Source organism: Myotis daubentonii, chromosome 2 (genome assembly GCF_963259705.1).
Source record: "Myotis daubentonii chromosome 2, mMyoDau2.1, whole genome shotgun sequence".
Lineage (NCBI taxonomy): Eukaryota > Metazoa > Chordata > Mammalia > Chiroptera > Vespertilionidae > Myotis > Myotis daubentonii.
In genome coordinates, this window is record NC_081841.1 from 107,577,968 (window position 1) to 107,591,131 (window position 13,164).

General features: G+C 38.5%; 1 protein-coding gene and 1 long non-coding RNA gene across 9 annotated transcripts in view; both read right to left on the reverse strand.

Moving 5' to 3' along the window:
• Positions 1 to 220: 220 nt before the first annotated feature.
• Positions 221 to 13,164, reverse strand: part of MPHOSPH8 (M-phase phosphoprotein 8) — a 56,325-nt gene continuing 43,381 nt past the window's right edge. For 3 of the 8 annotated variants that reach the window (XM_059684158.1, XM_059684152.1, XM_059684155.1), the window contains 7 exons: positions 10,633 to 10,773; positions 9,712 to 9,798; positions 8,085 to 8,239; positions 4,719 to 4,873; positions 3,016 to 3,206; positions 1,882 to 1,965; positions 221 to 1,131 (listed from right to left, as the gene is read on the reverse strand). In XM_059684158.1, coding sequence (XP_059540141.1) covers positions 1,090 to 1,131; positions 1,882 to 1,965; positions 3,016 to 3,206; positions 4,719 to 4,873; positions 8,085 to 8,239; positions 9,712 to 9,798; positions 10,633 to 10,773 — 855 coding nt within the window. In that variant the 3' untranslated portion in view covers positions 221 to 1,089. The other 5 variants (XM_059684154.1, XR_009451300.1, XM_059684153.1 and 2 more) reach the window with 5 other exon arrangements.
• LOC132228177 (uncharacterized) lies at positions 5,802 to 8,061 on the reverse strand. The gene is made up of 2 exons (XR_009451301.1): positions 7,566 to 8,061; positions 5,802 to 7,532 (listed from the first exon to the last, which is right to left on the reverse strand). It is a non-coding gene; the product is annotated as an uncharacterized LOC132228177 (long non-coding RNA).

Consider the following 13,164-nt stretch of genomic DNA (forward strand, 5'->3'; position numbering starts at 1 on the left):
ACTCCTAAAGGAACTCTCTTATTTTCTACTCACTAGTAGTTATGACCTAATAGAAATTTTCTTAAAAAGCCCATTCCTCTTATATGTACTGGACCAAGGTACTATTGACCCCCTCTCCTTAATGATCTTATGCACTCTTGCTAACTCAAATCTCAATTTTTTTTCAAAAGCTATGAAATCAGATACAGTACTAATACAAAATTTAGCTAAAAACTACACATTTGGTATCCACATTTATTTGGGATACAAAGAAATAAGAAAGACCAACATTGTGGTACTTTAATGAGAAAACTAGGAAAAGGCAGTTTCAGTATGTAAAATAAAAATGGCTGTCTGAATTGTAAACACAATGTATAGGGGCTAATATGTGACATTCTGAAAATTTTATTAAAATTATAACTCACAATTATAAAACTAATCAGGAACTACATTTTAAACATTTCTATAATCCAGACTGAGCTTGATTTATTAGTTCACCAAATAAGAGTTTTATCTATGGAAAAGTTCAGTAACCCCACAGTCTGGCCTCCCAGGATTTAAAGTAAGGGCACGTGTAATATTTCTTTTTAGGCCTCAAAACGCTCTGGTTGATTTCTTAGGGTCTGACCTTTTCAAATAAAGGAAACATCCAAAGATGTCCTTCCAACTTGGGATGTGTGGCAACTACATATCAGAAATAGATCAGACCTTTTTGCTCCAATTTCAAGGGGGGCAAATTCACACTTTATTTACAGAAATTCACCTGGGGTAAGTAGAAAATGTCAAATTAAAAAAATTTCAAGTTAACAAAAAAAGTAATTTTCTTAAATAACCCTGTACCATTCCACATTGTGGAAAACTAAGTATGCAGTTCAGACACAACATCAACTTCAAAGCATTGGCACAAATACTTACATTTCTGTATTTTATAATATATTACATAGAACACATCATGTCCCACATATAACAGATGATAGGCCTTAAACTGCATGAGGTTTGCAGATCAAACTTTAAATTTGAAAGTGTTAGCTGTGCCAGAATTCCAGACTGCTTGGAAGGGAGTATTTAAAAATAGGTCTGAAAGCCATTCCATCCCAATTCTCTGTTTGATCATTGCAGCTGCACTCTGTACGCACCTATTAGCAATTTCACCTATAGGAAGCAAAAAAAAAAAAAAAAAAAAAATGCATATGGATCAGCACAGAGGTAGTTCTCTTTTCTTAGAAGAGGGGAGAAATATACATGCCCAAGACTTGTTCCTCTTATTTGCAATATTCCCAAATTGGTTATCAATGTAAGTGGTTAGATTATCACTATTATAATAAAAAATCCAAGTGCTGCCCTAGCCGGTTTGGCTCAGTGGATAGAGCGTCGGCCTGTGGACTCAAGGGCCCCAGGTTCGATTCTGGTCAAGGGCATGTACCTTGGTTGTGAGCACATCCCCAGTAGGGAGTGTGCAGGAGGCAGCTGATCGATGTTTCTAACTCTCTGTCCCTCTCCCTTCCTCTCTGTAAAAAACCAATAAAATATATATATATATATATATATATATATATATATATATATATATATATATATATATATAAAATCCAAGTGCTTATTATTTGATTTTGTTATTATATTTAATACTTGTACTATTATACAGACACCAGCTTCATTTTACAAAGAGAGTTTAGTGACTAGCCTAGCGACATAACATATGGCAATTAAATACCAAAGCCAAGACTGCTATAGAGACACAATATATTTTATATCTGCCATGTTTTACATTCATATTGCACTGACTTCTACCTAAGGGAGCACAGGTCTCTAGGACAGGCATACCAAGAAGCCACAACATGATAAAGTTACCTAGCATAACAATTTGAGTAGGAACAATAAATATGAGGAAAGAATTCTCACCTTAGCAGAGGGTGCTTCTGTCAACCTTATAAAGAGTTTATTGAGGCCTGCAACAGGGCTGAATGAGTAAACAAAATGACTATCCTAGGGAAAGAGACCAAAAAGGGTCAGTATTTCTTTCAACATCTACATCTAGAAATAGCTAGGCCAAATCTGAAAAGACCAGAAACCTAAGTTTTGTATTTGAATTCATGAGGTAAGCTGTGATTTCTTTAATTTCCCTTGACTTATTAAAAAGTTACAAATGAAAAAACAATATCCAGGTAAATCTTTATGATTAGAATGCATCCAGTAATATACAGCATGAGTGTTAGGAAAGAGTTCTAAATGTGACCAAGGAATCATGCATTAAGGTTCTTCAAGGGCATTTCTTATATTAACACGTTAAGCGCCCTGTCAGTCACCAGTGACTGACACTATACTTTCCGTCCAGAAGACAAAACAGGCTGGGCACTTAAACGCGTTAAAAAGGAAGGTTTACAGCCACTATGTATTTTTATTTTAAAATATTTGTAATAAAAATACAAATTTTAGCATAATGAAAGCTAAAATTAAGCATAAACTAAGCCAGTGATGGCAAACCTTTTGAGCTCGGCGTGTCAGCATTTTGAAAAACCCTAACTTAACTCTGGTGCTGTGGCACATATAGAAATTTTTTGATATTTGCAACCACAGTAAAACAAAGATTTACATTTTTGATATTTATTTTATATATTTAAATGCCATTTAACAAAGAAAAATAACCAAGAAAATGAGTTCGTGTGTCACCTCTGACACGCATGTCATAGGTTTGCCATCACTGAACTAAGCACAAATACAACAGTAGGACATTGGTTGTATTTGATTATTTGAAGCATGAACCAGGTATACTTTTCTTCTTTGTTGAATTTCCTGTAAGTGAATGTTTATAATTATAATGGTGGGAAAAGGCATAATATTTAAATTCTTATACCATAAGAATTTATATTCTGTATATTATTTTTGACAAAATTTAGGATGATTACAGGTTATTGCCTCATTTCCAACAACAGGTTTACTGAATTATAATTAACATTTTATTAAAACATAGCCATTTAAGTCATCTTTTGATTAGAAAAATGTACTTTTCAGTAATGAACTATAGAAAAATCTTACCAGAAAAACAGGAAGTTGAAATTTATCATTTAAAATTACAGCTTGTACACTACATGGTCCACAGAGTCGAGCAATAACATCTTTACCCAAAAAATTCGCGTGGAAAATGAATAGCAGGATGCCAGAGCCTGAGCAGGAGAGATGCACACACAGATTTTTAACCCAATCCTTGAACCTCCACCTTCCAGTACCTAAGGGAGGAGATGAGGTGGGGATGGGTAGGGTAGAAGAACAGACACAACTTGTGTGTCATGCCCACTCTCTCCTCCCTAGTGAAGGACTCCTCCAATTTTCTAAACCACAACTCCTGTCATTTTTTATCTATGTATTTCCTACTGATAGCTCATGGAACGGACTTTTTAAAATGTGCTTTTAAAAGAAAATAATTTTACCGCAGAAAAGAACTGGCATTTGCTGAATGCAAATGCATAGATATATCCCTGGAAGTAAACCACTGGGCATTCTATGGTCGTTGTGTTTGGGTGTGGGTTTGAGTGATTTTCTGTTTTCTTTCACATACTGTTTTGCCTTTTCCAAATTTTGTGATTAATAGAAAAAAAATCTAATTTTGGAAAAAAAAGTTAGCATGAGATTTGAAAAAACTCAAGAACACAGACAACAGTGTGGGATTGTGGAGGGTGAGGCGGTAGGAGGTGGAGGAAGATATAGATAAATGGTGATGGATGTAGACTTGGGGGGGTGAATACACAATACAGTGTACAGATGATGTGTTGTTGAATTGTGCACTTCAAACCTGTATAACCCAATAAATTCAATAAAAAGGAAAAGTTAAAAATTAAAAATAAAATATTCTACAAGGTTAATTTTGAAGAAAAGCTATTCTTTTTAAAGGAACAGTTTATTTTTAGACAGAGGGGGAGGGAGAGGGAAATTGTGAGAGTGAAGTATCAATGATGAGCTGCCTCCTGCACACCCCCAATGGGGATCAAGCCCACAAATAGGGCATGTGCTCTGACTGGGAATCAAACCTGCAACCTTTCGGGCATGAGACTATGGCCAACCAACAGAGCCACATTTGCCAGGGCCCCTATGCTTTCTTTATTCTGGTCTGGGAAGGAAGGGCACACCTTGCCAAACTATTTACGGTTTGACAGTGATTTGCCAAGTTCACCAAATAGTGAATAGTTATGAATGGCTATCAATTATTGATAGGGCTATATATTCATTTTACTTAAACAAAACAGAAAAAGCCAGAACCCAGCTTGCTACGTTTAGGAAGAGACTCAGCTTTCTGTATGTATGGCATCTGTGTCCTAGAGAAGGCATGGTGGCCAGGAAGCAGAGCTGAAGTTTATATTTTCTGCTTTTAAACTTTATTAAAGGGCAGACATATATTTTTTCTTTTTAAAAAGCCAAGACTATTACCAATAATAAAATCCAGAAGAAAAAAGAAATTGATTCTGGGCTCAGAATGTAAAAATTCAAATAAAAACTAGTATAATTACTAAGACCAAACTGCCATACTTTTTAAACAAGTTCTACAACATGCTCTGTGGACCCCTCAAAGTCACCTGGGATGGTAGCTATCAGTTGGTTTCTTTTTTCCTGCCAGAGCAACTCTGTTGATAACTGTTTTACATAATTATTATACTAATAGAATTTTAAGATTTGTTTAAAGAATGAGTTCTAAATCAGTTAACAGCTATAGTGTCACATTTCAAACAGAGAAAATGTAGGCTTACCTTCTGTTATGTTCTGTGGAGGTTTATAATTGAAATCCATTGAAAAATCTGGCCCCTCACAGAGACGATGACATGCTATTGGAAAAATTGGTTCTAGAAGAGCAAGGCGTGCTTCAAAGTAATCCTTTATCGTTTCTTCTGCTACTCTTGAAAGTCTAATAATAAAGTATGTAGTAAGAGTTACTATTAATGTAAAAAAGAATCATGAGCCATAAAATTATGAAACTGTTCAATCCAGATCAACCTTAAAAATAATATGCAATTCCCTCATCCCTCTACTCTGCACTGGGCACCTGACATGCCGTTTGTCTTACTGTCTGTCCTCTCCCAAGGATCCCGGTTCCACGAGGGCAGTCCTTACCCCCACTGCTCTCGCCATCTCCCCAGCAGTCAATAAATATCTGTCTAATAAATGATCAATTTGGAGAATCAGAAATGAGAATTCTGTTAAAAAATAAACCCGAGAATTGGCACACACACAAGCAGTCAAGTAAAATTCAGAAAACTTTTATTTAAACAGTTTTTAATGAAAGCTGTATATAAGATTACTTTATTCCTGCATTTTCTCAATTGTTTCTTCCTTATGTTTGCCCTTTTCTTTTTTTTACTTGGTGAGATTCGGCTTTACACTCAAGGATCTTTTTGTGATATTTGTCCAGATTTAGTCTAGAGCAGGGGTGGGCAAACTTTTTGACTCGAGGGCCACAATGGGTTCTTAAACTGGACCGGAGGGCCGGAACAAAAGCATGGATGGAGTGTTTGTGTGAACTAATATAAATTCAAAGTAAACATCATTACATAAAAGGGTACGGTCTTTTTTCTTTTATTCATTTCAAACGGGCCGGATCCGGCCCGCGGGCCGTAGTTTGCCCACGGCTGGTCTAGTGATGACCACCTTACTGGGGTGATGAATGACTAAGATTTCTACAGATGGCAGAAATCAAAGTATTTTGCCAATTTGCTGCCCTTTGTCATCCTTTTGGATGGGCATGAATTGAACATTGTACGTCTGCCTCAACTCTTTGAAAACTGGAGAATATGTGGAAAAATGCATTGAAATGATTTTTATGGTTTTTGCTCTGGTCAGAAGTCACAAAGGAATTAAACTTCATTTCTGGATGCTGCTGCTTCAATGATGGCTGCAAAAGGGCAGAAACTATCTCACTAAGAAGGTAACCAACTCATTTCGTTTGCCCAGCATCCCAGGAATCGCTCCATGTATCATGCAAACCAGGAAGGCTGGTCGACCTACTTGCAGGCTATCTGGATCTGTTATCCATGTGAACAAACTGAGATGAGCTGGCTTCCCAGGATTCCATGTAGCCATAAATGCTGGTCAGTCACATGCAAATTATTGGTTGGGCCCTGGCTGGTATTGCTCAGTGGGTAGCATGTTGGCCCACACATGGAAGGGTCTTGGGTTTAATTCCTGGTCAAGGGCGCTTACCTGGGTTTCAGGTTCAATCCCCGGGCCCGGTTGGGGTGCGTGTGGGAGGCAACCAGTCCATGTGACACTGTCTCTCCCCCTCCCTTCCACTCTCTCCAAAAGTCAATGGAAAAATATCCTTGCCCTAGCTGGTTTGGCTCACTGGATGGAGCGTCAGCCGGCGGACTGAGGGTCCCAGGTTTGATTCCGGTCAAGGGCATGTACCTTGGTTGCGGGCACATCCCCAGTAGGGGGTGTGCCGGAGGCAGCTGATCGATGTTTCTCTCTCATCGATGTTTCTAACTCTCTATCCCTCTCCCTTCCTCTCTGTAAAAAATCAATAAAATATAAAAAGAAAAGAAAAATATCCTCGGGTGAGGATTAACAAAAAAATAATGGGTTGGGTGAGGCTCTCATCAAAGGCTGTTAAAGGGGGCACACTCACTAAGCACATATTCCTTTATTTTGACCTTTGCCACCTTTTTTGTCTCCTGTCCAAAACTGACCTTACTTTCTGCTTAAAATATAGATCTCCTACACCTGGAATTGGAGTTACCATCTTGCAGACATGAAGACCCAAGTCAGATTCTAACTATGGTGGATGAGAGAGGCTATTCCTGCCTAAACTGCCTACCTATATACTTGGTTACATGAATAATAAACACCTTACTTGTGTTAGCTACTGTCTGTGACGTTCCTGTTATGTGTTGCCAAAATAAATGTCTTAGAATTCTTCTGAAAAAGAATGGGTAAACTGTGAGGCATCTAGACAATGGAATGATCCAGCATTAAAAAGAAATGAGCTATAAAGCCAGGAAAAGACATGGAGGATATTTAAATGCATATCAGTAAGTAAAAGAAGACCATCTGAAAAGGCTACATACTATATGATTCCAACTATGTGAAATCCCGGAAAAGGCAAAAATATGGAAACAAAAAGGTTTTCAGGGTTTAGTGGGGGGAGAGGGATGAATAAGTGGAGCCCAGGGGCAGTGAAACTATTCTGTGTGATACTATGATGGTGGGTATGTGTCATACATTTATCAAAACCCACAGAATGTACAACACCAAGGTGAACTAACAAACATGGACGATAGGTTCATTAACTGTACCACGTTGGTAGAAGAGGTGGGGGAGGCTGTGCATGTGTGGGGGCAGGGGTTATATGGAAGAACTCTTGTACTTTCTGCTCAATGTCACAGTGAGCCTGAAAGTGCTCTAAAAATTGTGTCCATTAAAAAACAAGAATGAACTAAAATTTAAGAAAATGTGAGCCAAATTAAGAGCCTAGTCAAGATTTTAAGGAGATGCTTCTAGATTAAGTCTAAAAGTTTCTAAGACCTCAATACCTGTAGAAAAGTAATTCATATGCCACTTAAATCTGTGATCTTTTTTTTCTTTAAAAAAAAAAAATCTGTGACCTTTTGAGAAGAGAAGCCCATTGGGACCTCTACTTGACAGTCTTTTCTGAGCAGTTACATATACAGACCATTCCAGTTTTTGTCTTGTGTGTGTGTGCGTGCGTGCGTGTGCGTGTGCGTGTGCAAATAATTTAGATAGAGGGCCTGCTACCAGAGGGAGATAAAATTATAGTTTAATTTAAATTAATGTTTGATAGACGGAGGAACCTAGCAAGGCCTTTCTTTCTTAATCCTCATGAGGATATGGTTTTTTATTTTGGGGGAGGAGAATGGGGGAGGGAGAGAGAAATATCAATGTGAGAGAGAAACATCTATTGTTTGCCTCCTGTACACACCCCAATTGGAGATCAGACTCATAACCTAGGCATATGCCCTGACTGGGAATCAAACCTGCAACCTTCTGGTGTATGGGATGAATGATTCTTTAACCAACTGAGCCACGTTGCTAGAGCTAGGCCATTCCTATTTTGATGTGTCCAGCCCTGTAACTTAACTATGGCACAGTCACAGCGCACTTACGTGTCTAAATGATTCTTCAGCAAGTCGTACACCAACACATTGTTACACTGCTTTGCAAAATACATTGCGCTAGTTTGGTGCTTTGACAAAATATTGCAGTCAGCTCCACATTCAATTACAAGTCGTACAATATCCAAATTTCCTCTTTTACAGGCCTAAGTCCCAAAAAAAAAAAGGAGCAATAATTAACTAAAGTTAACTACCAGTCAGTGTTTGTCCCTTTCTTCACACATGAGACAGCCTGGGAGCTCTTTGTGAAGAGAGGGAAAGAAGGGTGGAAAAAACCTGGAGTTGGGTCTCCCTGGGTATTAGAAACGTTTACATAAACAAGAGGGGTCCCGTACAGAAATCTGTGCTACATTCAAAACGATACCTCTATCCCAACCCAGAAGAAACACCAGGCCTTTTTAAGCTCCACTCTCCATCCATGTCCTGTTGTCTTATTAGGAAAGCCCTGGGAATCTAAAGTGCCTCTTAGCATCACAAAATCTCAGAATTTTCCTAGTATCTGCTCTGAGGAGACTAACAAGCATGGATACATGTCTGAATTTAAATCCAGAATGGCCCTGAGACACACTTTAAAGACCACTCTAGAGTATCTGTTTAGAACCCACTTGGTGATTTCTCAGGAAGATAGTTTTAATTCATTCTTTGAATGCTACCTCTGCTCTAAACATTGGACAATTTACAAACATAATGGAAAACAAATTCAAAAGTAGGGGTCCTGAACAAAATATTTCCACGAGCCACCAATGAAATGGAAACACAAACAGTGAGCCGGGTTTAAACCCTAAGTGTAAAACCCTAAGGCTGAAGCAGCAGGCGGGCCAGGCCTTTAGAATAACGAATTAGAAAGCAGATTCGGCAGCCCACTGTGAACCTGGTTGTGGCCATGCTTGTTTACTGACTCATAAAAGAAGGCTGAAAACAGACTGCAGACAAACGCCAATAGCTCATAAACTGTGTTTAAGGACAGGGCAGCAGCACAGCCTCCACTTGGGGAACTAAACCACTACTAGGTGTTAAAAACTACAGTATCCTAATAGCATTTTACGCCAGGAACCCAGAACTGCCCTAGGAAAAGACTAGAACATGCAGAACTTGCCCCCATAGATGCAAATGCAAAACCACTAACCATGGAGGGGTAATACAGGAGTGCACGGGGGCAGCTTTAACAACCTTCCACTTAAAACTATCTGCAAACCACAATTCCTAATACACAATGGATGAAGTGATTAATTCACCTAGAAAAACTAGATTATAGCCTCCACTTCTCCACTCCTTGGGCTCTGTGCATAGCCCACTCCAGTTCCCATTTGCACAGTTCATCCCTGTTCACAGCCACAATGATGCCACCTGTCACAATAACCCTAAGGCTGCCTGGGAGCCACAGGACTGAACCTTTTCTGGACTGTGATGTAATCCCTTAGCTCCATGCTTACTTCTCTCGCATTACTCATCACACTACATGTTAAGTGCTTCTCTGATGCTACTTTTCCCATTCATCTATCATGTGCAATCCAGAGATTATCTTGTTCCCCATCAAATCCCCAGGCCCCAGCTGTCGGAGACCCCAACATACACATCTGAGACATGGAGGGGATGAGCAATCATGTGAGGAATTTACCTTCATTAAAGCGGTCTCACCACTGCTCTGCTGGACATTTACAAAAGCTCCTGCTTCCAAAAGAATAGCCACTGTAGTTAAAAAGTTCTATTAAAGAAAAGAAAACAAATTTAATTCTTCAAATTCTTATATTCAAAAGTAAGGTATTTTTGGATGTTTTGAAACTTTTAGCCACCAGGAAAAAGACAATCTATCCCAAGAAGGTAGGTGAAATTTCCTGGTTCTTTACTATGCAGGGTCTTGTGAGAACCAGAGGTGCTGGGTGGGTTCAGTCCCCTGCCCAGCCACACTCTGTTTTGCCAGCGAGTTCAATCTGAGGGTTAACCATTGCTTTCTACATAAGACCCTCTGCATAGCAATCCTTTAGATCAGTAGTTCTCAACCTTCTGGCCCTTTAAATACAGTTCCTCATGTTGTGACCCAACCATAAAATTATTTTCATTGCTACTTCAAAACTGTAATGTTGCTACTGTTATGAATCGTAATGTAAATATCTGATATGCAAGATGGTCTTAGGTGACCCCTGTGAAAGGGTCATTCAACCACGAAAGGGATCGCGACCCACAGGTTGAGAACCGCTGCTTTAGATAGATAATATATGGGAACATTTTAATTATTTTCAATTGGAAATGATTTTTCAATCAAGACCCTATAGATTGAAACTAATTTTAGTACCTTAATCGGAGGTCCTGTTGAATATAAATCCCTTCCAACTAGATAATCATTTTGAAAATTCAACTGCAAAGTATTATTGTTGATTTAAAAGAAAGCATCCATTCATGATAAGTCATAGATAAACTGAAATGTAAAATTAAGTTGACTGTATGACTGTTATATTTCACTACAGAAACAGATTTTGTCTTATTCCAGGAGCAGGAATTCCTGTAAGACTATGAAATGGCTGCACTGTGAGTGACCAACCTTTTCAGCTGCATGAATGAGTGCGGTGGTCCCATTCTTCTGTCTGCCATTCACTTTGGCTCCCTTTCTGATGAGAAGCCTCAGTAGATCGTCCTGACCTCCAGCTGCAGCAAGCATCACCAGTGTCATCCCACTTGAATCCTTCATTAGTTTTGTGTAAGGAAAAAATGTCAATGTTTAATCATAAAAATTGTATAACTAAGTTCTTTTCATCTAGACTGTTTCAACGTGAAATTATTAAAGTACATTGATTTAAGCATCTACTTAATTTTTTTCACTAAAATATCCTAATAAAAAACAAAAAACTAATAACCTTTGGAATTTTATATATATAAATGTTACTATGGGAACCTTAATCAGAGTACACTGGATGTTCAAGGCCAATCTCAGCAAGGACATAGCAATCTTACTGTATGCACTGAGCAGGTGTACCTTTCTGAGGCCCAAATATTGATGTCACTATTTGGCAAGAAGCCTCTTTTGTCTAAGTTGGTATAAAAATGTATTACTAACCAGGTGGTACAAGGCTGTTTTTATGTAAAGGCTGCTTTTATGTAGAGCTGGGCTGCTGTGTGTGCAATGGCTCCTATGTTTGCTTAGGTTGCTTTGTGCAGCTACTGCTTAGTAAGCTACTTTGAAGAACTGCTTTGTCTAATGGCTACTTAGCAGCAATGGTTACTTGGTCTGCAATAAAGACTCTCTCTTATACGCCTTCGACTTCTCATGTCTTCTCCGTCTCATACTCGGCGTCCATGAAGGTCCAGTTCTTGGCAGAGAAGGACCTGTGCTCCCACAGTTAGCACAGTCAAGCAGGATCAAAGAGTAAGTATTCCAACAGTTATAAAATTTTACAACTTCGATGTATTATGTTCTAAAGGCACATCAATACTTTGCACAAATCTTGAAGCTATCTAGATGGCAAAGGTATTTATCTCAAATTTCAGGTCTAAAACTTTCCTTGTGTTCTAGGCAAAACTCATACATTGATTATATTCATTTAGTTGGCCCAAAGATGTAAGGCTAGAAATGACCACTGGTCACCTAAGCCCAGTGTATTCAGGACACAATGAAATGAATGTTATCTGGGTTAAAAAACCATTGCTAACTTCTGGGAAGTAAGAGTTTGACTGCTCTAAGGATAAAAAAGATTCATAAGTAAGGAACAACACTGATATGAAAAAAGTGAGTAAAACAACTGCTTTGAATAAGATAAAATTACATAAAGTTGGTGAATAAAAAGGTAAGTATTAGCTAAAATTATTTCCAATTGCTAGTTAAAATGAACACCAGATGAGAAAACCAAACCATTAATTACCATCTGATACAACCAAATTCCAAGAGTATGAATTAATTTGGTTATAATCTGAAAGTTTTAGCAGAATTTGCCAGTAAATCTGAGGGAACACTAATGTAAGAAAAATTATTTCTAGCAATAGCACTTTCTCTAGATTTATAAAAATCTAACTTTAGAAAGTTCCCTGCATGCATCTCACAAAGACTGGGTGAGTTGGAGAGTAGGGGCCATAGTCAGGGTGGTGGGAGGAGGAGGCGGCAGTGGCAGCAAATAAATGGCTCTGAAGCAGGACCAGAGTCTGAATTTCAGGAGGGTCAGTGAGCGATGTGCTTTCATAGGCCTCCCTTTTTTTAAAATCCTCACCCAAGGATACATTTAGGGAGGGAGGGAGGGAGGGAGGGAGAAAGAGGGGTGGAGGGAGAGAGCGAGAGAATGCTCGGAGTGAGGACTGAACCCACAACCTAGGTATGTGCTGTGACCAGGAATCGAACACTCCACTTCTTGGTGCAACCAACTGAACCACCCAGCCAGGGCAACAAAGCTGTTCTGAATGCTGGCGGTTCTATTCCTTTGACACTACTCACTTTTATAATACGTTTCTGTTATATGACAAAGTGCTCTAATTCCTAATGCAAAAGGTTGAATTTAGTACCTATAACTGAAGATACTCATCCACTTGTGGGTTTTTTTAAACTGGTGCTTAAAGAATCCAACCTTTGCAAATCTATATTGTTCCTCAGGCATTTTATCTTTGCTCAGATTGTTGAAAAGTGGTGGCTTGTTTTGTGACTAATGCATGTTTTACCTTGACAGATGCAATGCACTGTGTAGCTACAATTTTCTGGAAAAGTAAATCTTTTAGGAATTGTTATTCAAATCTTCAAAGAAAACATCTGATAAAACCCAACATGCATCCCCGATGCATGTTTTAAGCAGCTTAAAAAAAAAAAAAAAAAAAAAAGGCAGAGTATAGGAGCTAAACCACCAACAAGACAGAAATCAAACCTGATGCCATGACCCTGAGGGAAAATCCTACTCAGACCAAAAACAGAACAGATCACTTCTATCACCACTGTTGTTCAGATATCACCAATTTCACAAGACCAAAGAAAGAAATTTTGAAAATAAGGGAAACAAAATAGTTATTTTTAGCAAGTGGTCAAACTATCTAGAAAGTAACTTTAAAATTACCACAGTAAGAGAATTTTCTAAAGTGGCTGGAGTCACAAACACAAACA